Source organism: Lolium perenne, chromosome 3, assembly GCF_019359855.2.
Source record: "Lolium perenne isolate Kyuss_39 chromosome 3, Kyuss_2.0, whole genome shotgun sequence".
NCBI lineage: Eukaryota > Viridiplantae > Streptophyta > Magnoliopsida > Poales > Poaceae > Lolium > Lolium perenne.
The window spans coordinates 26162501-26187813 of record NC_067246.2 but is presented as its reverse complement, the minus strand read 5'-3'; the positions used below and the strand labels follow the sequence as shown (position 1 = coordinate 26187813).

The following is a 25313-nucleotide window of genomic DNA, read 5'->3' as shown; positions in this document are numbered from 1 at the left end:
CTTTTGGTGCGAGGGTACCTTTGTTTTGAAGGTGACAAGACTTCGCTCACGAAGTATACTTGGCTGCACTCCATGGATTTTCCCTTCTTCCTCTCTTTCGACAACTAATCTTGTGCTAACCACTTGGGGCGTGGCTGCAATATACGGTAGGAGAGGTTCCTTTTCCTTTGGAGCCACCAGGATGGGTGGGGTCGAGATTTTTCGCTTCAGATCCTCGAAAGCTCGTCGGCCTCTTCGTTCCACTGGAATTTATCTCCTTGTTTTATCAGCGCATAAAATGGTAACGCTTTTCTCCTAACCTGGCGACGAACCTGCTCAAAGCTGCGACTCGCCAGATTAGCTGCTGTATTTCTTTCAACTTTGTTGGCTTTCTCATTGTTACTATGGCTTGTATTTTGTCGGGATTTGCTTCAATCCCTCTTGCCGAAACTAGAAACCCCGAAGTTCTCCTGCTGGGACGCCAAAAGAACACTTCGTCGGGTTCGATTTGAGGCAGAATTTGTCGAGGTTGTCAAAATTTTCTTTGTGATCATCGATCTACGTTGTCCCCTTTTTTGATGTTATGACGACATCATCGATGTATACTTTCAAGTTTTTCCCGATCTGTGTTGCTAAACACTTCGCATCATCCTCGATATGTTGCTCCCGCATTTTTAGACCAAAGGGCATTGTTTTGTAGCAAAACACGCCGTAAGGTGTAATAAACGCTGTCTTGGCTTCATCATCTTCTTTTAATCTGATCTGGTTATACCAGAGTATGCATCCAAGAAGGAAAGACGTTCGCAACCTGCCGTGGAGTCGATAATTTGATCGATCCTTGGGAGGGGAAAGTGATCCTTAGGACAATGTTTATTGAGACACGTAAAGTCGACGCACATGCGAAGGACTGTCGTGTTTTTCTTCGGCACCATCACTGGGTTAGCTACCCATGTGGCTTCGTAGATATTTCTACGATAAAACCAGCTTCTTCGAGTCGATTTATCTCTGAAAGCATGGCTTTGCGGTTTGGTTCAAAACGCCGCAAAGGTTGTCTCGATTGGTTTTCTTTGTTGGATCCAAATTTAGGTGGTGCTCGGCAAGTTCCACAGGTACTCCTGGCATGTCAGCTGGACACCATGCAAAGATTTTCCAGTTCTCACGGAGGAACTTGACGAGCGCGCTTTCCTATGCGATATCCATATCGTTTGCGATAGATGTCGTCTTTTTGGATCTGTCGGGTGAATCTGCACCTCCTTAGAATTTTTCTCTGTGTTGAAAGTTGATTCTTTATTTGGCCTTCCAACGTCCGGCGATGCGTCGTAATCAGTCATGCTTTTTGACGCCAAGTACTCGGCTTGCATCCCGAAAGTTTCGCCAACTTTGTGAAAATCCTTGTCGCACTTATCGGCTAAGGCAAAGCTTCCCTTGACCGTGATTGGTCCTCTTGGTCCGGGCAACCTCCACAACAGGTATGTATAGTGTGGTACTTGCCATAAATCTAGCATATGCCGGTCGTCCCAACAGAGCGTGGTATTGTGATGGAAAATCCACGACTTCAAATTCGAGCTTCTCGATTCTATAATTTTCTCGGGTCCCAAATTGAACATCGAGATTGATTTTTCCCAATGGATAACTTGGTTTCTCTGGTGTGATGCCGTGGAATCTTGTGTCTGTTGGTTTCAAGTTTGCTAAGGATATGTTCATCTTCCTCAATGTATCTGCATACATGAGGTTCAAGCTGCTGCCGCCGTCTATGAACACTCGAGAGACATCAAATCCTGCGATAACCTTTGGCGAGAATAAGTGCTTGACTGCCCTGGTCGAGGAACTTGCTGCGGATGATCTGCTATTGTGAAGCCGATATCTTGTCCTGACCAATTAAGGTACTCAACTGTTGGTGGAGGCATTTTCTCTGCCATAAACACCTGTCGTGAGATTACTTTTTGAGCTCTATTGGACGGCCTTCCCTTCTGAATCATCAACACTGCTCCGTTGGAGTTAGGATCAACATAGGGTGGTGGTGCGGGTGCTGCCGCTATTCTTAGCTGGTGTCGATTGTCCTCTGTAATCGCGGGAGGTGGCGGTAGATGAACCTCGCTCCTAGGCTCCCGAGGGTTTCTCTGTGCTGCTCGAGCGTGAGCATTTTCTGCGTATCTGAACATTGCCTGAAAATTTCGACAGTCTTTCTGCAGTGCCCCTGGTCTTTTCCCGTTCTTTGTCGAGGAAGAAGTGCATCGGCACGGTCCGTTCAGCATTTCCTCGGGGGACACGAAAGGTCTTGTAAATCTCGGCGTACTATTTTGACTTTTGCGTAAATCATCCCTGTTTTCTCCTCGCTGTTCACTTCGCTTCTCCGGTAATCATCTCTGTTGCCTCCTGTATTTGTCCGAAAACCTGCCGAAATTTGTCCCGGGGCGTCGTAGTTACGGTACGTCCGAGGAAATCTTCGCCTCGGTTGATAGTTTCGACCACGGTCCTCCTCGGCGACACTGTGTCGTTTGTTGTGGACAGCGTCTTCTCCATCTGCCCATTTATTTGCTATCTCCATTAACGCGGATACTGTCCTTGGATTGGTCCTTCCCAAATCCTCGACAAAGTCTCCACGCCTGACTCCTGCGACAAACGCATCTATTGCTCTCTCGTCAGATATGTTTTCTGCCGAGTTTTTGATGATGTTCCACCTCTGGATGTACTTTCTCATTGGCTCATCGGCTTTTGTCGACACGCTCTCAACTCCTCTAACGATGCGGGTTTTTTGCACGTGGATCTGAAGTTCTTGACGAACACGTCCTCGAAACTTTCCCAGCCTGTCGATGGATCTGGAGCGAGTTTCTTTATCCATGATCGTGCGGCACCACTCGGGTGCACCTGGATGCTTTGCATGGCTGTTGCCCTAGTTCCTCCTGTCGCCTTCACCGTCTCCGGATAGTCGACTAGCCAATCCTCTGGATCTTGAAGGCCGTCGAATTTCTTGAAATTATCGGGTAACTTGAATCCCGAGGGGACTCGCGTTTTCGGACTCTCCTCGTGAAGCATGGTAAGCCGCACATATCTTCGTCGTTAAGTTACGGGGATTGCCGATGATCCCTTCTGCTTTGCCGCGCTCTGTCGACTCTTGCTTGTGCTTCTTGTGTCTCTTGCTCCACTTGGCCCTTCGGTGCTGCCGCTGTTGCTTGCTGCCGGTCGCGTACGATTTTGCCTTGCCACTCCTTCGGGAGGCGTTGATATAAACGCTGTCCCCATAGCTCCAACTCCTGCTACCGCCATATTGTACAGTGTTTCCCTTGGGTCACCCGGAGGTGGTTTAGATGCAAGGATAAAAGCATGTGTCGCCATATACCCAGCCTCTGGTGTCTTAGGGATGATGTTTCCTCTTGTATCTATCGACATAAAGGACATGTCGAGGTTTTGAACCAAGTGTTCTCTTTCTGCCTCGGGTATGTGTTGCAGCCTTGATCTTGCTCTGTTCCGCGCCTCCCGATGGCTATCACCCGTAGTTCTAGATTGTCGACTTAGATCTGCCCTTCTCCTGCTGGATGCAGAAGCTGCCTCCTTTCTCCTGTTCAACTCAGGTGTCTGTTTTTCCAATTCCCTGGCAGCTCGTGCGAGCCTATATTGATATGCTTGCAATTCTTCTGGTGTGGCTGTGGTAGCCATTGGTTCTGTGCCGTTCATAGCTCTCGCAGCTCTGTCCCACGCTGCTTGTGAAAGTTGAACTTTATCTCGCGGCTCTGGCCCGACGTATTTGTTGCCCAAGCCTTGTCGCAGATTTGAGGGATCGACGTATGGATTTCCCAAACTGTCGAAAGCCTCAGATGTCTCCTCTTGACCTTCAATGGCGTAAATCTGATGATACCTTGTACTCAGATCTATGTTGGGTTTGGTGACATCATCGTTGAGATTGATGAAGACCTTGCCCTTTGTGAGAGATTTGTCGATGAAGTCATGATCGTCGACATCGCTTGAGCCATCGCTTATATACGAGTCCGCAGATGACTCAAACGATATGTCGTTGAAGATCTTGGCGAGTTTCTCTCTTGCTCGATGCGACGTAGCGTGTCGCCGAGGTTTCTTCTTCTTCTGACTCGTTTGACGATGCATAGCTTGAAAAATCGGAATCGGCCACTGATGATCCCGACGAAATCGGAATTTCGACACGATACGATCCTTCCTTCTCGACGCGAAAGTGGAACCTTCCGAACGTCATCTCCATGGGCTCCGCCAGATACGCATATGCATCCAAACGGGAGGGTGGGTGAGGAACAAAATCGACAAGACCAGTAGCGATCTGTTTACCTCGATCCATTGTGTTGCTTGCGGTTGACGATGTCGAAGATCTTGAGCGTGCCATCGAGATCAGCTCCTTACGCCTCTAATTCCCACAGACGGCGCCAATTGACAAGGGATTAACTTGTCAATGCCTATGGATTGTAGGCTAGGGTTTAGTTAGAAGTAGAGGGCAAGTAGATCTCGAAGGTTTCAGCCGAAAAGTACTCGACGACTATGAAAACTAGGGTTTGCAGACAATGATTCGATTCTTTCTTTTGTCCCTCGACTCCCCCTTATATATGAGGTGAAGCCGAGGGATTCGTGCTATACAAGTTTACAGAGTCCGGGACGGTTTCTAACTCGTCCCGCCAGATTACAAACAACACTTCCTATTACAACTCTATTTCTTCCTTAAACGCATCTTGGGCTCCCGAATCTTCTTATTCTTCGGGTAGTGGGCCTTCAATAAACCCCGGGTACTATATTCGGCAGGCCCATTTGGGATGCCTATGTCAACATCCACAACCTTAGAACTTTCTGTCACTGTCCCAGATTTAATGGAGACATGAACCCACTATCGAGCATAAATACACCCTCTTGGAGTCACAAGTATCAACTTGGCCAGAGCCTCTACTAGCAACGGAGAGCATGCAAGAACATAAACAACATATATGATAGATTCATAACCAACTTGACATAGTATTCAATATTCATCGGATCCCAACAAACACAACATGTAGCATTACAAATAGATGATCTTGATCATGATAGGCAGCTCACAAGATCTAACATGATAGCACAATGAGGAGAAGACAACCATCTAGCTACTGCTATGGACCCATAGTCCAGGGGTGACTACTCACACATCGATCCGGAGGCGATCATGGCGATGAAGAGACCTCCGGGAGATGATTCCCCTCTCCGGCAGGGTGCAGGAGGCGATCTCATGAATCCCCCGAGATGGGATTGACGGCGGCGGCGTCTCTGGAAGGTTTTCCGTATCGTGGCTCTCGGTACTGGGGGTTTCGCGACGAAGACTATATGTAGGCGGAAGGGCAGGTCAGGGGGCGTCACGAGGGGCCCACATAACAGGCCGGCGCGGCTAGGGCTTGGGCTGCGCCACCTTGTTGTGTGGCCACCTCGTGGCCCCACTTCGTTTCCTCTTCGGACTTCTGGAAGCTTCGTGGAAAAATAGGACCCTGGGCGTTGATTTCATCCAATTCCGAGAATATTTTCTTTGTAGGATTTCTGAAACCAAGAACATCAGAAAACAACAACTGGCTCTTCGGCATATCGTCAATAGGTTAGTGCCGGAAAATGCATAATAATGACATATAATGTGTATAAAACATGTGAGTATCATCATAAAAGTAGCATGGAACATAATAAATTATAGATACGTTTGGGACGTATCAAGCATCCCCAAGCTTAGTTCCTACTCGCCCTCGAGTAGGTAAACGATAACAAAGATAATTTCTGAAGTGACATGCTATCATAATCTTGATCATACTATTGTAAGCATATGAGATGAATGCGGCGATTCGAAGCAATGATGAAGATAATGAGTAAACAAATGAATCATATAGCAAAGACTTTTCATGAATAATACTTTCAAGACAAGCATCAATAAGACTTGCATAAGAGTTACTCATAAAGCAATAAATTCAAAGTATAGGCATTGAAGCAACACAAAGGAAGATATAAGTTTCAGCGGTTGCTTTCAACTTCAACATATTTATCTCATGGATAATTGTCAACACAAAGTAATATAACAAGTGCAATAGGTAAACACGTAAGAATCAATGCACACAGTTGATACAAGTGTTTGCTTCTGGGATAGAAAGAATAGGTAAACTGACTCAACAATAAAGTAGAAGATAGGCCCTTCGCAGAGGGAAGCATGGATTACTATATTTGTGCTAGAGTTTTTCATTTTGAAAACATAGAAACAATTTTGTCAACGGTAGTAATAAATCATATGTGTTATGTATAAGATATCTTATAAGTTGCAAGCCTCATGCATAGTATACTAATAGTGCTCGCACCTTGTCCTAATTAGCTTGGATTAACACGGATTATCATTGCATAGCATATGTTTCAACCAAGTGTCACAAAGGGGTACCTCTATGCCGCCTGTACAAAGGTCTAAGGAGAAAGCTCGCATTGGGTTTTGTCGCTTTTGATTATTCTCAACTTAGACATCCATACCGGGACAACATAGACAACAGATAATGGACTCCTCTTTAATGCATAAGCATTCAACAACAGTTAATATTCTCATAAGAGATTGAGGATTTGTGTCCAAACTGAAACTTCCACCATGAATCATGGCTTTAGTTAGCGGCCCAATATTCTTCTCTAACAGTATGCATACTCAAACCATTTGATCATGAAAATCGCCCTTACTTCAGACAAGACGAACATGCATAGCAACTCACATGATATTCAACAAAGGTAAAAGTTGATGGCGTCCCCAGAAACATGGTTACTGCTCAACAAGCAACTTATTAAGAAATAAGACACATAAGTACATATTCTTCACCACAATAATTTTTAAGGCTAGTTTTCCCATGAGCTATATATTGTAAAGGCAAAGAATAGAAATTTAAAGGTAGCACTCAAGTAATGTACTTTGGAATTTCGGAGAAATACCACGTGGTAGGTAGGTATGGTGGACACAAATGGCATAGTATTTGACTCAAGGATTTGGATGCACGAGAAGAATTCCTCTCAATACAAGGCTAGGCTAGCAAGGTTGTTTGAAGCAAACTCAAGTATAAAAGGTGCAGCAAAGCTCATATATGAACATATTGTAACTATTATAAGACTTTACATTGTCTCCTTGTTGTTCAAACTCCTTAACCAGAAAATATCTAGACTCTAGAGATCAATCATGCAAACCAAATTTTAACAAACTCTATGTAGTTATTCATTAATAGGTACAAGGTACATGATGCAAGAGCTTAAACATGATCTATATGAGCACAACAATTGCCAAGTATCACATTATTCAAGACATTATACCATTTACCACATGCGGCATTTTCCGTTTCCAACCATATAACAATGAATGAAATAGTCCAACTTTCGCAATGAACATTAAAGATAAAGCTAAGAACACATGTGTTCATACGAAACAGCGGAGCGTGTCTCTCTCCCAAACAAAGAATGCTAGGATCCGATTTTATTCAAACAAAACAAAAATAAAAACAAACAGACGCTCCAAGTAAAGCACATAAGATGTGATGGAATAAAAATATAGTTTCACTAGAGGTGACCTGATAAGTTGTCGATGAAGAAGGGATGCCTTGGGCATCCCCAAGCTTAGACGCTTGGGTCTTCTTAAAATATGCAGGGATGAACCACGGGGGTATCCCCAAGCTTAAACTCTGCACTCTTCTTGATCATATTGTATCATCCTCCTCTCTTGACCCTTGAAAACTTCCTCCACACCAAACTCAAAACAAACTCATTAGAGGGTCAGTGCATAATTCATATATTCAGAGGTGACATAATCATTCTTAACACTTCTGGACATTGCACAAAGCTACTGAAAGTTAATGGAACAAAGAAATCCATCAAACATAGCAAAACAGGCAATGCGAAATAAAAGGCAGAATCTGTCAAAACAGAACAGTCCGTAAAGACGAATTTTTTAGAGGCACCAGACTTGCTCAGATGAAAATGCCCAAATTGAATGAAAGTTGCGTACATATCTGAGGATTACGCACGTAAATTGGCAGATTTTTCTGAGTTATCTACAGAGAACCATACCCAAATTCGTGACAGCAAGAAATCCGTTTCTGCGCAGTAATCCAAATCTAGTATTGACTTTACTATCAAAGACTTTACTTGGCACAACAATGCAATAAAATAAAGATAAGGAGAGGTTGGTACAGTAGTAACAACTTCCAAAACTCAAATATAAAACAAAAGTGCAGAAATAAAATAATGGGTTGTCTCCCATAAGCGCTTTTTCTTTAACGCCTTTCAGCTAGGTGCAGAAAGTGTGAATCAAGTATTATCGAGAGATGAAGCATCAACATCATAATTTGTTCTAATAATAGAATCATAAGGTAAATTCATTTTCTTTCTAGGGAAATGTTCCATACCTTTCTTGAGAGGAAATTGATATTTAATATTACCTTCCTTCATATCAATGGTAGCACCAACAGTTCGAAGAAAAGGTCTTCCAAATATAATGGGACAAGATGCATTGCATTCAATATCCAAGACAACAAAATCAGCGGGGACAAGGTTATTGTTAACCATAATGCGAACATTATCAATCCTCCCCAAAGGTTTCTTTATAGCATTATCAGCAAGATTAACATCCAAATAACAATTTTTCAATGGTGGCAAGTCAAGCATATCATAGATTTTCTTGGGCATAACAGAAATACTTGCACCAAGATCACATAAAGCATTACAATCAAAATCATTGACCCTCATCTTAATAATGGGCTCCCAACCATCTTCTAACTTCCTAGGAATAGAAGTTTCAAGTTTTAGTTTATCTTCTCTAGCTTTTATGAGAGCATTTGTAATATGTTTTGTAAAGGCCAAATTTATAGCACTAGCATTGGGACTTTTAGCAAATTTTTGTAAGAACTTTATAACTTCAGAGATGTGACAATCATCAAAGTCTAAATCATTATGACCTACAGCAATGGGATCATTGTCCCCAATGTTAGAAAAAATTTCAGCAGTTTTATCACAAGCAGTTTCAGGTAATTTTGCACGCTTTGCACTAGGAGTAGAAACATTGCCAACACCAATTATTTTATCATTGATAGTAGGAGGTGTAGCAACATGTGAAGCATTATCATTACTAGTGGTGGTAATAGTCCAAACTTTAGCTACATTATTCTCTTTAGCTAGTTTTTCATTTTCTTCTCTTTCCCACCTAGCATGCAATTCAGCCATCAATCTTATATTCTCATTAATTCTAACTTGGATGGCATTTGCTGTAGTAACAATCTTATTTTCATTATCCTTATTAGGCATAACTTTCAATTTTAAAAGATCAACATCAGAGGCAAGTCTATCAACCTTAGAAGCAAGAATATCAATTTTATCAAGCTTTTCTTCAACAGATTTGTTAAAAGCAGTTTGTGTACTAATAAATTCTTTAAGCATGGTTTCAAGACCAGGGGGTACACTCCTATTATTGTTGTAAGAATTCCCATAAGAATTACCATAACCATTACCATTAGCAGCAGGATATGGCCTATAGTTGTTACCGGAATTATTCCTATAAGCATTGTTGTTGAAATTATTATTTTTAATGAAGTTCACATCAACAGGTTCTTCTTGGGCAACCAATGAAGCTAAAGGAACATTATTAGGATCAACATTAGATCTACCATTCACAAGCATAGACATAATCACATCAATCTTATCACTCAAGGAGGAGGTTTCTTCAATAGAATTTACCTTCTTACCTCGTGGAGCTCTTTCCGTGTGCCATTCAGAGTAATGTATCATCATATCATCAAGAAGCTTTGTAGCCGCCCCCAAAGTAATGGACATAAAGGTACCTCCAGCAGCTGAATCCAATAGGTTCCGCGAAGAAAAATTCAGTCCTGCATAAAAGGTTTGGATAATCATCCAAGTAGTTAGTCCATGGGTTGGGCAATTCTTTACCAAAGATTTCATTCTCTCCCATGCTTGAGCAACATGTTCATTATCTAATTGCTTGAAATTTATTATCCTACTTCTCAAAGATATAATTTTAGCGGGAGGATAATATCTACCAATAAAAGCATCTTTACATTTAGTCCATGAATCAATACTATTCTTAGGCAAAGATAACAACCAATCTTTAGCTCTTCCTCTTAAGGAGAAAGGAAACAATTTTAATTTTATAATGTCACCATCTACATCCTTATACTTTTGTATTTCACATAGTTCAACAAAATTATTAAGATGGGCAGCAGCATCATCAAAACTAACACCAGAAAATTGCTCTCTCATAACAAGATTCAGTAAAGCAGGTTTAATTTCAAAGAATTCTGCTGTAGTAGCAGGTGGAGCAATAGGTGTGCATAACAAATCATTATTATTAATGTTTGTGAAGTCACACAACTTAGTGTTTTCAGGAGAATTCATTTTAGTAATAGTAAATAACGCAAACTAGATAAAGTAAATGCAAGTAACTAATTTTTTTGTGTTTTTGATATAGAGAACAAGACAGTAAATAAAGTAAAGCTAGCAACTAATTTTTTTGTGTTTTGTTTTAGTGCAGCAAACAAAGTAGTAAATAAAATAAAGCAAGACAAAAACAAAGTAAAGAGATTGGAAGTGGGAGACTCCCCTTGCAGCGTGTCTTGATCTCCCCGGCAACGACGCCAGAAAACAGTCATGATGCGCGTGAGACACACGTCCGTTGGGAACCCCAAGAGGAAGGTGTGATGTGCACAGCAGTAAGTTTTCCCTCAGAAAGAAACCAAGGTTTATCGAACCAGTAGGAGCCAAGAAGCACGTTGAAGGTTGTTGGTGGCGGAGTGTAGTGCGGCGCAACACCAGGGATTCCGGCGCCAACGTGGAACCTCCACAACACAATCACAGTACTTTGCCCCAACTTAACAGTGAGGTTGTTAATCTCACCGGCTTGTTGTAAACGAAGGATTAGATGTATAGTGTGGATGATGATGTTTATTTGCGAAAAACAGTAAAGAACAATTGCACTAGATTGTATTTCAGATGTAAAGAATAGGACCGGGGTCCACATTTCACTAGTGGTGTCTCTCCCATAAGATAAACAGATGTTGGGTGAACAAATTACAGTTGGGCAATTGACAAATAAAGAAGGCATAACAATGCACATATATATATTATGATGAGTACTATGAGATTTAATCAGGGCATTACGACAAAGTACATAGACCGCTATCCAGCATGCATCTATGCCTAAAAAGTCCACTTTCAGGTTATCATCCGAACCCCTTCCGGTATTAAGTTGCAAGCAACAAACAATTGCATTAAGTATGGTGCGTAATGTAATCAACACAAATATCCTTAGACAAAGCATCGATGTTTTATCCCTAGTGGCAACAGCACATCCACAACCTTAGAACTTTATGTCACTGTCCCAGATTTAATGGAGGCATGAACCCACTATCGAGCATAAATACTCCCTCTTGGAGTCACAAGTATCAACTTGGCCAGAGCCTCTACTAGCAACGGAGAGCATGCAAGAACATAAACAACATATATGATAGATTCATAATCAACTTGACATAGTATTCAATATTCATCGGATCCCAACAAACACAACATGTAGCATTACAAATAGATGATCTTGATCATGATAGGCAGCTCACAAGATCTAACATGATAGCACAATGAGGAGAAGACAACCATCTAGCTACTACTATGGACCCATAGTCCAGGGGTGACTACTAACACATCGATCCGGAGGCGATCATGGCGATGAAGAGATCTCCGGGAGATGATTCCCCTCTCCGGCAGGGTGCCGGAGGCGATCTCCTGAATCCCCCGAGATGGGATTGGCGGCGGCGGCGTCTCTGGAAGGTTTTCCGTATCGTGGCTCTCGGTACTGGGGGTTTCGCGACGAAGACTATATGTAGGCGGAAGGGCAGGTCAGGGGCGTCACGAGGGGCCCACACAACAGCCCGGCGCGGCCAGGGCTTGGGCCGCGCCGCCCTGTTGTGTGGTCACCTCGTGGCCCCACTTCGTTTCCTCTTCGGACTTCTGGAAGCTTCGTGGAAAAATAGGACCCTGGGCGTTGATTTCGTCCAATTCCGAGAATATTTCCTTGTAGGATTTCTGAAACCAAAAACAGCAGAAAATAGCAACTAGCTCTTCGGCATCTCGTCAATAGGTTAGTGCCGTAAAATGCATAATAATGACATATAATGTGTATAAAACATGTGAGTATCATCATAAAAGTAGCATGGAACATAAGAAATTATAGATACGTTCGGGACGTATCAGTAGGCTAGGTCTCAGAGTCCACATCGGGGTCTAATGACATTGTATATGTCACTTCACCCGATATGGGCCTAGCTTTTCTATTTACAAACTAATTGGGCTTCGACTTCATGTAGGTTTCTTCATGGGCCTTCGCCTATTCCTTCCTGGACTTTGCACCAGGTATGATAATATTGAGTACCTGATATGGTATACCCATGTCAGGGCCAGCATCTGCTGGTGCACCAGTCGATCGACGAGGACGTGTCGGCGGCGACGCAACGACAAGCGGTGTGGTGGTCGGCGTTGGACAACAATAATAACTTCATCGACCTTGGCGGCCCTTCACCGTCACTGGCACTAGCGACTACGGTAAAAAAGGAGGACGCTGAAGAGAGCAGCGACTTCAACTTCGGCTCTTCCTCCAAAGGCGGCGGTGGTGACAGCGCCAACAGCCATGACTTCAGCACGTTCAACCGCCGTCATTAGATTAGGATTTACTGTTTTAAAGTTTAAATTTGTCAAACTTTGTACAAATTCTAATGAAACCCACCGAATTTTAAGTTCAATTTTTATAAAATTTATATTGGTATCGCCTGTTCGGGGCCATAGTTGTCTGTAACCTCTCCCTAAATTTGGGAGCAGGTGTCGGCGCCCCCATATCATATTGTCGGCGCACCTACCAACGTTTATTTGGAGAGCCCCTGTGGAGATGCTCTTAGTATAGAACATAGCCCAGAGATGCCGTATTCAGAAGAAGTCATTTGGGAACAGAAAGAAACACTAGTGATTCCCTGAAAATTCTTGAGCTCCTCAATCAATTAGCACGGTAGGCGACGCACACACCTTTCACATGATCGACCGACGAACAAGTTCCTCTCCTGTTGCAGCAAACAGTTTCTCCTCGCCACAGTATAGCACACTTCTCTTCTGTAGACTGTACTAGTAGATACTTTCTCACCGGCAGTAGAGTATTCAGGGTTTAGCCAATGCATGGTAGCTAGGTTGGCGACTTTCCAAGCAACCAGACTGGCTCGCTCGCTGCCATGATGCCAAAAGCAATGCACGTCTGTAGCCCAATGCATAGTCGCCATTGGAAAAAAGCTTGCAAGTACTCGTGGTGCTTATGCTTTGCTTCGTAGTAGCTGATTTGACTGCATCAATGACACCGGGACACCGGTGACAGCCAAAGAGACAACCAACAGTTGCCGTAGCTAGATAGGCACGCACGGGGGCAGCTAGGGTGTGTGTGCGATTGCCATTGCCCTACGGCAGCCAGGACAAAATCGCTACTGCATCTCCTTCCATGTCGATATTTTCTTCTTCTCTTTTGAAAAGTTTTCCTGGCGCGCATTTCAGCCACCGTAGTGAAGGGCGTTGTCGCCTCACGTACGTATGACGGCAGGCCCCTGTGTAGTGTATGTAGATATTCATACGGCTGTACCTAAACTGTACCGCTCCCGAAATGACCACTCGAGCAGGGAGACATTGGTCAGGCGTGTACTCGCTCTCCTAATGCTCACCTGAATCCCTGCCTGCCTGAAGCTGTTAGTATATAAGTTAGGATCATAGTACAGTTTATCTGATTTTTTCTATACATAAAGAAGATGCCTCTAAGGATTATCTGAACATTGCTACAATGTTGTCGTATTTTTTTTTTTTTTGAAACGGAGCTGCTACAATGTTATGATTTATCTGAGGCTTACCTGACTGAAGCTTCCTCGGCGAGCAGGAGAAAACATCATGATCTCCCAAGTGACAACCCTGCTCACAGAATGAGAAACACATCCATCACGTCGAAACCAGCCGGGAGATATCCAAGATCCAGAAACTCTTTTGTAATCCATCACGTCGACTTGAACAGCATGGACTACATCTACATCATGGACATGACTGCAGCAATGGGCGCCAAAGATAAATTCTACACGACGTACGTACCTCCCGGCAGGCAGGCAGGCTAGCTCCACTGTTTGGTCTTTTCAGCAGGACCCATGCCATGCACCACTCTCTCATCTGCTTGGACACTCCAGCTCTGCACTCTCTCATATCACCTTCATTGCCAAAATACTGGGCGATCGAGCAAGAAATCCAGTGATAAAATATAAACAATGCAGACGCAGAGTGGCCACACATCAACAGATGGAATCTGCAACCGGCATCAACCGTGTTCTTTATCCTAAATAGTCCTTTCCAAACTATACCCATTTTTTTGCCCCTTTCGAAACTTCAAAATTTTCGTGGCCCCTTGAGTTAACTCAAATGAACGACACATCACTCACTTTTGTTGGCAGGTTTTTAAAAAATCTGTGCAAAAAAATTGACTAAGTCATTTGAGTCTAGCTATACTAAATAGTGTGACCTACATGTTTTTCTTACCTAAAGGGTCAAAAAAAAAACTCAGATACCATGTTAAATCATCTTGTAATATAATGAGGCCAAGGGCCGGTATAAGTACGAGTGTGTCTGAAAGGAAAATAAAAAATGGATGCACTAGCTAAATATTCCAAACATTCGAATTGATGGAAAGAGACTAAGTAGTGTATTTATCTTTCAACACTCTCCCTTACATGCATCTAGACTATTTTAGTTCTTTCCGTGGGTTCGATGCATGCTGCAGAATCTTTTTTATTTTGTTTTTAATACTGGACGAGTAGGGTTTGAATTTGAGACCCCTTAGCTGTGATACCATGAAAGATTGATGCACTAGCTAAATTTTTTAAACATTCAAAATGATGAAAAGAGACTAGGCAGTCTATTTATATTTAACAGAACCCAAGTGCTAAAAAGTGCTTGGATGCTATTTGGCCAACTGAGCACTCGGTTACGGACCGTCGGATCCGTCTTCGACGAGACGATTGCGCGCCGCGTCCTACCCAACATCCGACCAAAATCATCTGGCCCTGACCAAACCCCACCTGAGAGCCCCATTCTCTCTCCCGAAGCCATTCCCCATTTCTCTGTCCCAGCAACACTAGGGTTTCGTCGGCTCCGTCGATTTCATTGGCAGCGGCGGGGGTGTGCGAGGGAGCAGGCGCTATGTTCGTCGGCGGATCGGAGCGCGTGTGCGTGCTGGAGGGAGATGTGCTCGCCAGCGATGGGCGGGTAGCACGATAGTGCGGCGAAATCTGTCGTCGAGGAGAGAGACGACCGGTTGTGCAGCTAGCTCTGCGTCGACGAGCGAGACGAATCGGTCGTGCGGTGAGCTCTGCGTCGATGAGCGAGAGGACCGCGCTGGCCGGGACCGACATGGCGTAGATCAAGCGGTCCGCGACGGGGCGTTCAGAGACGAGGATTTGCGACACAGGTAATCCCTAGGTCGAAACCCATCAAATACGTGCAATTCTTTGTGTTGGAAAGGCAATCAGATGCCACTTCTTCGTACAGAGGCCGGGGATGTTTACCTCGCGGTGCCTATCTCCCTTGTTTTTGTGTGAGCATGCACAACCCCACTGCTGGTTCGAATTATTGGGAAGTAAATATCTGTTCAATTATCATGTTGCACACTCTATTCAATCCCTGCTCGATTCATCTCGATGTTGCAATTCCTCGTGGGAAAATTAGTTGAATGGTGCACAACACCCTCTAGGTACCTACTGGGGGCGGATCTCCTGTACAACCAATGGGTGCAGCCTCCACAAATAACACTAACGCATAGATGAAACAGAGTGTAAAATGCATTTCTGAACGCATATCAAAATGTTTGCTGACCCCATCCAACCCATAGCCAACCCCAGCTGCCCAAGACAGGCTTGACGAATTGCTTCAGAATAAAGGCTTATGCGTTGGCCCTGGCCACGTCGGTTGATTTAGCGGATTGATGTTCCTGTATAGCTGACCTCTCCAATTTCCATATTCCTTACCACTGCTCCAAATTTCATCTCTCGTCCTTTGATAGTCTAACCTAAGGATTGAGTCGCGGCTGACAACATCGCTGAACATTTAATCTAGAGATTCAGGTAATGAATTTCCTCCATTGATTCTGAACTCATGTTAATCACCCGCTAGATTTACTTTGTGTTTCATCTTTCTAGCTTAGTTGGTTACCGAATCGAACTAAGTTGGGTCATGAACACGGTTAAGTTGTTTACTGAATCTAACTAAGTTGGCTTTTGAACACTCGGTTGTAAGTTGGTCACTAAATCTAACTAAGTTGGTCTATGGGTGACACTGACAATAAGGTTCCATCTGGGATAAACTACCTTTGTTTTGCCTAACTTCTGTGATGAGAATCCCGGGAATATTCACAGGCATAAGATCAAAAATTGTTCCTGGGTAAATATTCTCAACAGCAACAAAAAAGCCAAATGCACCAAAAATCTTGGCCCTTTGAGACACTTTCTTGAAGCTGTTCCAGGAGAATTTGGCCCTGAACCAACCTCTTATTTAGGAGTTCTAGTCTTTGACAGTCTAGTGCATTGTACTTGGTTGCAGATGAACTCAACAACATCAGTAGCATAAATAACGCCGGACGATTTATTTCTGTGTGTTGCGGCTGTAGCTAGATCATAGATCATAGAGCTGTCAACTGAACACAGGAACTTCAAGCGAATTGTTAGAGCACCAGTATCACCTACGACATAAATGGACATTCTTTGACAATAATAGTGACATACGAACATGAACGTAGTACTCCCTCCGGTTCAAAATAATTGCCTAAAAATGGAAGTATCTAGACATGGTTTAGCGTGTAGATATATCTATTTTTGGGCAATTATTTTGAAGTGGAGTGGTAGTTTTCTCACAATGAATTGAAATATCACCCTTTTTCATTGCAAATGTGAGGTTAAGTTGGTTTTAAATCTGGTTTAAGTTCGCTTTTGAACACGGCTAAGTTTGGTTACTTAATCTAAGTAAGTTGGCTAGTCAAGATTTAAACTTAAGGTCATTCTTTCTGTCTCATCTTTTAGGATAGTTGGTTTTTAAATTTACTCAAGTTGGCTCCTGAGCACGCTAAGTTTGGTTACTTAATCCAACTAAGTTGGTTGTCAACATTTTAACTTGCGGTCATTCTTTGTATCTAATCTTTTAGTTTTAGGATAGTTAGTTTTTAAATTTAGCCAACTTGGCTTCTGAGCAAGGCTAAGTTTGGTTACTTAAGCTATAACTAAGTTAGCAGTCAACATTTTAACTTGAGGTCATTCTTTGGATCTCATCTTCTGTGATAGTTGGTTTTTAAAATTAGTCAAGTTGGTTTCTGAGCACGGCTAAGTTTGGCTACTTAATCTAACTAAGTTGCCAGTCAACATTAAACTTGAGGCTATTCTTTGTGTCTCATCTTTCAGAATAGTTGGCTTCTAAATTTAATCAAGTTGGCTTCTGAATATGGCTAAGTTTCCTTACTTAATCTACCTAAGTTGATTTGTCAACATTTTAGCTTGAGGTTTATTCTTTGTGTCCCATCTTTTAGGATAGTTGGTTTTTAAATTTAATCAAGTTGACTTCTGAAGGCGGCTAAATTTGCTTACTTAATCTACCTAAGTTTGATAGTCAACATTTTACATGAGGTTTATTCTTTATGTCTCTTTGTTCTTGCTGATCTGGGGAAGTTGCAAGCTCCAGTCTTGATGGGTATCAGTACAATTTATGTAGCTGTTTCTTTTGAGTTGCCTTGTCAACATGTTTAAAGTTCTTATATGTGATAATGGTAAGTTTTACCGGGAAGCGGTGGATCCTGGTCGGCGTAGCTAGTACCATTTCCAGTGCGGTAGTGGAGTCCATGGTGGCGTAGCTAGTACATTTCCTGTGCGGTAGTGGAGGAGGCCATGGCGCCTAGCACGAGCATGTGGTGGCGTCCATAATGCCCAGTGTGAGCGCAAGCCCACCGAGGTTGCTGGCCAACGTAAGTTGATTATCCAATTTAATTAACTTTCTCGCTTCTCCCTTGTAAAGTCTATTTCTAGTAATGTCTAACCTTTCTAAACATTGATGCTAAGTTGCTTTCAAGGTAATATTAAAGTTGCCTTAACGTTGATGCTAAGTTGTTTTCGTGCAGGAGGAGATCATGTGTTGTTTTGTGATCGACTCGCAGTTTTCGGTTAACTCCAGATTCCATTCCATAGAGTTCTAGAGGAGGAAGAAGACCTGCAGTAGTTCGTCTTGCACAAAGGAAGAAGCCCTGAAAGTAGTTTGTCTTGAAGAAATAAAGAAGAGCCGGAGTAGTTTGCCAAGATTTGCATCTCACGCTCTGTTTTGTGCTATTTTTTAACCTTACGTGTAGCCTCATTCTTTCTTGGTTGGATGCTGATGTGTTTACTTTGTAATCTACTCGCAGTTTTCGGTTAAATCCAGATTTCACGGAGTTCTAGAGGAGGAAGAAGACCAGGAGTAGTTCGTCTTGCATAAAGGAAGAAGCCCAAGAAGTAGTTAGTCTTGAAGAAAGAAAGAAGAGCTGGAGTAGTTTGCCAAATTTTGTATTTCACGCTTTGTTTTGTGCTGTTTTAACCTTACGTGTAGCCTCACTCTTTCTTGGTTGGATGCTGAATCGGTCAAACCAGCATCTGGATGCTGGGTTAAACAAACCAGCACCCGGATGCTGGGATGGACAAACCAGCACCGGATGCTGGCTAGCCACGTCCTAACAGAAAAACCAAGAGGTAGAAATAGAAAGCCAACTATTAATACATCACTAACACCAGAAAAAACTATACAAGTTATAATTTTTTACAAAGAGATAAAAGTGATCTAGAGTTTGGAAAAATAGTCACTTAGGTCAAAGAACTGGCATCGATCGAGCAATAACTATCTAGAGCTCTGCAGCTCATAACACCAGCTAAAGAAGCTTCATCGATTTCATTTCCTCACCTATTCACTATTTTCTTATCAGATCCTTCAGTGAATGCATGTGCTTCTGAGGCCTCCTTGGCTGTCTGATGGGGAAGAAGCATGCGTATCTTCATCCAGACCATCCACTTTCATCCAGTTCGATGAGGCAAAAAAAAAAAAAAAAAGGGAACCCAGATAAAAACATAGACCGTGGCAGAATAGGATCCAGATTTTTTTTTTACCAGAAGGATCAACAGAGTGTACTTTTTTTTGGATAAAAACATAGACCGTGGCAGAATAGGATCCAGATTGCTTTGGTGTATGCACATGGAATGGAAGGAGACACGTTCACCATCTCATCCATTTGCACCTGCAACAACCATGACCCACCCAAGTCCATGGCGGAGCTCGGCCGGCCGGCCAACAGAGAGATGCCAAAAGCACAGCCCTGAAATCCAGCAAAAGAAATGCAGCCACTGTTGGGTGTTGTCAAGGGCCCTACATTCTCCTCCTCTCTCACTTTTTACGCTTAGCAAGGTGATGGTAATAAGTAACACCAGCACCATCATAACACTGTGCCAGAGGACACGCTCCAAACAGCTAAACTGTCACCGTGAAGCACTGCCGCCGCGGGTCCCGTGCACTGTCGTCGTCCTCCTCTCTTACCCGTTGGAGGGAGCACGCACTGCATGCCTGGAGTGGAGCTCGAAAATTTAACCAGAAGGATCAACAGAGTGTTTTTTTTTTGGATCAGCAGCTACAGTACGCAGTGGCACTGTGGCGCGCGCCAGTGCTGGAACAGTACATTGCGGTGGCGATGCAATACTCTGCTCCAGGCTCCAGCCACTGTCTCGTGATGCACATGCATTGGTGGTGCCACAGATCATAACAACAGCTCCTGTTGTCATCAGGTAGGGGTTTCATTCCACTGAAAAACCGCTGAAATATGCAGCATCTGTGAAAAATGCTGAAATACTCCATTGAATTTTGATGCAGGTAGGGATTTCATTCCATTGAAAAAATGTTTAATTACTCAGCATCTGTGTATACAATCGATGGGGAAGTGCAGAAATATTTAGCCAAGTTGTGAATTTTGATGGACCTGCAGTGCATTGTTCTCCTTCCTAGCTTTGGTCAGTTGGCCGTGCCCCCTGTAGTGTGTTGTCTTCAGAGAATCATGTATGCGTTCAGTTTCTGTTTCCAGTAGATCTTCTGAAATCTACTGAAATCTTGGCATCTGAAATCATGTAGAGCAATGAATGTAGTATGTCAGGATCAGGTCCTCATACATACATGTAGCACAAAACCCAAGGTATATAGATACATAGATAGATAGTACATGGTACTTGGAGATGGACTTCAAGCGAAGCTGTAGCATAGCAGTAGACGACTAGCGGTAGCTAGCATCCTTGAATTCCGGAGGCTAGCATCTTCTTCCACAGCACAGCAGGACCGATGACGTGCAGCAAAATCTTGAGCAGCAGCAGCTGAATCGCAGTAGGGTGTCTCGCTACTGGAGAGAGTACGAAACTTTGGAGCAAGAAAGCGAGGCAGTGATAGGTGGAGTACCGTCGTCACGTCGCTGTTTGCTTTTCACCTTCAGGGCTGAGGGCTCTGGCTGGATTTTTCATCAGTTTTTTCCTTCCTCTGCTCCCGTTGCTACTGGTACCCAGCAGTATTGGAAGTCCACATCACTCACCTGCTCTTCTCCCTGTTTGTTTGTTCATGCATGCAAAAATTAGCTACTGTTGCGAGGCCGACATGTGGGCCCATGTTAGCGATCCATATGTCTGGTACCACTGTACCATTATGCACGGCAGTTTTGTATTGCTTGGCAAAATTGTTCCATTGACAACCCGACAACTAATGGGTTAAGAATACTTCTTTTTCATGAATCCGTGGGTGTGGTTAGTTTCAGAAAGGACAATGCTGTTTTTTTTACGTTTAAGGGTAAAATATCATCATTTCTAATTTTTATGCGATCCATCTTGTGCATTTTATGTTAGACACATCAACTAGCACGGTGGCAGTGGCAGACATCAAGGCTCTGGACCTGTGACTCTCTACAAATGTGTGGTTGTTCACTAACTAGATAGATGAAGCCCTCTATGAATTAATGGCAACCATATGCAAATTTCTATTTCAAATTGTTTATTCTGTTTACCTGTAGCTTCAGGGCAAAATAGCGGCGGGACATTGATACTTACTTGTGCAAATTTTTCCAGACAAAATATGACTATATATGGTCTACATAAAACAATATAAAATGGAAATTTGTTTCTCTTGAATAGTTAACTCCAATCATTATAGTGTTATCTACATATTTTATCTTTTTTAGGCCACATACAATCATATTTTGCGTTGAAAATTTGATTTTTTAAACTTTAATATAGCATTTTTTTTGCTTCTTTAAAAAAGGGTTCAGATTCCACTAGCAACTTCTGGGTGTTCACTAACTTAGATAGCTGAAGTCCTACGGAAACTATAATGTTGCTCAGGCTACATGTAGATAATTTTACCGAAAAGAATTGAAAATTACATTTTTAAAGTAAAAAAAATAAAACAAATCTAGGTGTTGATAATGAGGTATTCTATCAACGTGCCAAAACTCAACTCAAAACACCTTCTTTATTTTGGACCACACTGAAATGACACATTCTGACTATATTTTGAGGTTTCAAAGTTTGCAGTACTTCAGATTTCCACTTTTATTATTTTTGGATTGCCTTAATTATAAGGCATTTTGAGTTCAATTTTTTCATGTTTATAGAATATGTCATTACCTACATCTAGAATTGTTTCAGAATTTTTGAAAATCTAAAATATCAGTTTAAAAATATTCAAAAAAAAGAGCTACACTGTACCATGAATCTTTCAACCTGTAGCTCGGTCTACTAAACACCGCACTCAAGTCCTCTATGAATAAAAAAGTGGCAACCTAATGGTACCATGAATCTTCCAACCACAGCAAAAGAGATGGAGGCTAAACTGTACATTAGTAGACAATTAAAACTGGTCTGACCAATTTGGCTTGGCTTCTAACCACTCTGACGCAGGAAAGCATAATAAGTCTACTAAAATACGGTGCTCTAATTACAGAGCTCTCACAGCCGTAAGCACAGCCACCAGATCCATGGAGCAGATCAAACAGCTTAACATGCTAATTAAGCCTGCAACATGTTCTTCACCAGCCAGGCAGCTACTACACATGTGTACAACGCACGCGCACGTACGGCTATTAGCTGTTTTCTCTCCCTGCCGAGTCCAAACTCCAAAGCCCACACAGGCCTCGACAATGTCGTGGAGAAGCTACAAAATTGATATTTTACCACTATCCTAACAAGAGTGTGAGAGGGAGAGACTGTAACTGTAACTGTATGCAGTACAGAATTTGCAATATAATTTTACCACAGTCGTGGGGGCAGGAGGAGAAGGCCCCCTCACCCATGTGGGAGGGGCAGTGACCAGTGAGTGAGTTATATACGAGAGCTGGAGGTGTGGTGGTGGGGAAGAAGAGTGGTAGCCGTAGGGAGAAGAGCAGGAAGAGTAGAGGCAGAACCCATTCTTAAATGCAGGCAAGTGGTGGCTTCTCCTCCTGCAACGGTACAAGAAGCACCACCAGCGCCACCATCACCTCCCCACTCCTCCACTAGCCACTGCTGCTGCTTTGCTCCCACACACACACGCTCTCTTCTCTTCTCTTCCTCCGGCTCCATCTTCTCTCCATCCACACAGCTTGGCAGCTTGCAAACAGTGAGTGCTCTCAGAATGACCAAAGATGAGGATTTCAAGCTGGTCAAGATCCAGGTACCTCTCTCCTTCCTTCCCTCTCTTGGTTGGAACTCCCTGTTTCTCTCTGTAGTGTGTGGATTTGTGTGAGGTGTTTGAGGAAGAGGTCAACTGTTCTTGGGGATTGATTGATTGTTTGCTTCCTGCAGACCCATGTCTTGAGGGTGAACATACACTGTGATGGGTGCAGGCACAAGGTGAAGAAGATGCTCCAGAAGATTGAAGGTACACACACAGCTTCTTCCAATCCTCCCATGGTTTTTCTGTTGGTTCCTTCCTGCGCATGTGGCCGTTCTAGCAGTGGTCTAAGCTGGTAGTACTGGTTGTAGCTCTCCTTTTTTTTCTTGACACTTACTTTGCTGTAAATATCTTCTGCCCGGATATAAAAGCTTGGGAGCTTTGTCCACTTGCATCTGAAAGCACCACTGAGCCTTGCCAATTAAATGCATTTACTTGACAATAAATCCCTACTTTTGATGTGTCCATGGCCATACTAATGTTCAGACTAAATGGATGTAGTAAGTTTGAAGTGAAGAGAAACAAGAACCCCTGAACTTGTTTACCAGCTTGAGCTAATCTGTATTTGCCGAGCTAGTGAATAGGCCCAAATTCACACCCTTGTAGCTGATGTACTGCTGTTAGATAATCTCACGAACGGCTCATAGGAGAACACACAGGATGAATGAACCCCCACTCACTGCACAGGCCTGCATCTTGTGATACTTAATTAATTGGTGACTAGTAAGTAGTAAGTACTCTGTAATTACAGTGGCTCACGAGCAGCCTGTGAAACTGAACTCTCTGCTTCCTGTTTGCAGGCGTCTACTCGGTGGCCATCGATGTGGACAACCACAAGGTCACGGTGACTGGCAATGTGGACTCTGAGACACTGATCAGGAAGCTCACCAGAGGTGGCAAGCACGCAGAGCTGTGGTCACATCAGAAGGGCGGCAACAACAACCAGGGCCACCACAAGGGCAACAACAACAACAATCAGCAGAAGCAGCAGCAACAGCAGCATCAGAAGCAGGCTGCCAACCCAAGCAAGGATGGCAACAACAAGAACAGCAACATCAGCCACAAGGACCAGGGCGGCAAGCATGGTGGAGTTGGGAACCTCATTCAGGGCCTCAAGGCCTTCAAGAGCCAGCACAACAAGCACCAGCTCCCTGAGCTGAGCTCGGAGGACGACGATGACATGTATGATGATGACGAAGACGATGACGAGTTTGACGATGACTATGAAGACGAGCTCCGCTTCATCGGGGACAAGGTGAGCCAGCTCGGCATCCTCAGGCAGCAAGCTGCGGCTGCGGCGGCCAATGTCAAGAACAAGAACGGCAACGGTGCCAATGTCAACAATAACCAGAGCAACGGAAAGAAAGGGGGTAGTGGTGCCACGGTGGGAAACCACCACCAGAATCAGAAGATGAACATGGCTGCGGGGGCGAATGGCAAGCTGGGGAATGGTGCACAGAAGAGCACCGGCGGCATCAATGGCTTGATGGGCCTGAACCATGGCCTGGGGGCAGGAGGCGCTGCTTCTGGGGGCTACACAGGCGGCTACAGCCACCCATCTTATGCTGCCACCGGCTATGGAGGGCTTCAGCAACAGCACCTCCAGCAGCAGCAGAACAGCAACCTGATGGCGAGCATGCAGTCCGGGTTCCATAACAACCCGGCAGCCGCGGCGGCGATGATGAGGGGCCTGAACGGCAACATGATGATGCACCAGCCGCAGCCACAGCCGCAGATGATGTACCACCGGTCTCCCCAGATCAGCCCGTACACCGCCTACTACAACCCGTACAGCTACTACTACCAACAACCTGCGGGCAGCAGCTCTGCTTACCATCCCACCGGCGCCGGCACTGGGGATGTCGAGACCATGTTCAGTGACGAGAACACCAAGGGCTGTGTTGTCATGTAGGATTGTTTGTATCTAGCGGTGTTACAATGTAGAGAGTTGGGTGATGAAGATTGGCAATGGTGATCGATGCAGTCGTACTACTTTTTTACTAGTATTTTACTGCTTTTATTGTTTCCTCTTGTACTATCGAGAATGGATCATGGATGTTGACTTAGATGTGGTGTTTGAAAGCAGTGGCACTTCAGAGGATGATCAGACAGTGTAGTGTAAATTACCTTTGACTGCCTAGTGCTTTGCCCTGCCTGGCTTGCCATGCATTGTATATTTGGTCTTTTGTGGTTGTGGACCTCTATGCTGCGAATGGTGACCATGGAATCAGACTCAACGGTGAACGGTTAATCCAATGTTAGCTGTCAATACTGGGGTGCTGTACCGCTGGAAGAAATTGTCCCACACTGACCTAAAAGATGATCATGACATATGAGTGGAGCCAGTGAGCATGCCATGTGAACAGAAAATGAACATTAGCTAGTAAATTAAGTACATAGGACTGGCCTGGCAGTTAAGCCATGACACCTTATTTTACACTGAACAAATTCTCGGGGCAGTGTTCTAGGTGGGGAAATATCGTGGACAGAATAGGAGAGCAGTTATACATTGCAAGTAGATTCCAAGAACCAAAGCAGCTATATATTGCAAATAGATTCCA

The 25313-nt window shown here is 43.6% G+C and overlaps 1 protein-coding gene and 1 long non-coding RNA gene across 2 annotated transcripts; both read left to right on the top strand.

Annotated features, from left to right (window-relative positions):
• Window positions 1–15098: 15098 nt before the first annotated feature.
• Window positions 15099–18808, top strand: LOC127340999 (uncharacterized). The gene is made up of 2 exons (XR_007875123.1): window positions 15099–15487; window positions 18176–18808. It is a non-coding gene; the product is annotated as an uncharacterized lncRNA (long non-coding RNA).
• A 3634-nt stretch (window positions 18809–22442) lies between these two features.
• On the top strand, window positions 22443–24818 carry LOC127340998 (uncharacterized). The gene is made up of 3 exons (XM_051366767.2): window positions 22443–22752; window positions 22884–22959; window positions 23553–24818. The coding sequence occupies exons 1-3, from the start codon at window positions 22714–22716 to the stop codon at window positions 24662–24664; spliced, it is 1227 nt and encodes a 408-aa protein (XP_051222727.1). The 5' UTR covers window positions 22443–22713; the 3' UTR covers window positions 24665–24818.
• The last annotated feature ends 495 nt before the right edge of the window (window positions 24819–25313 follow it).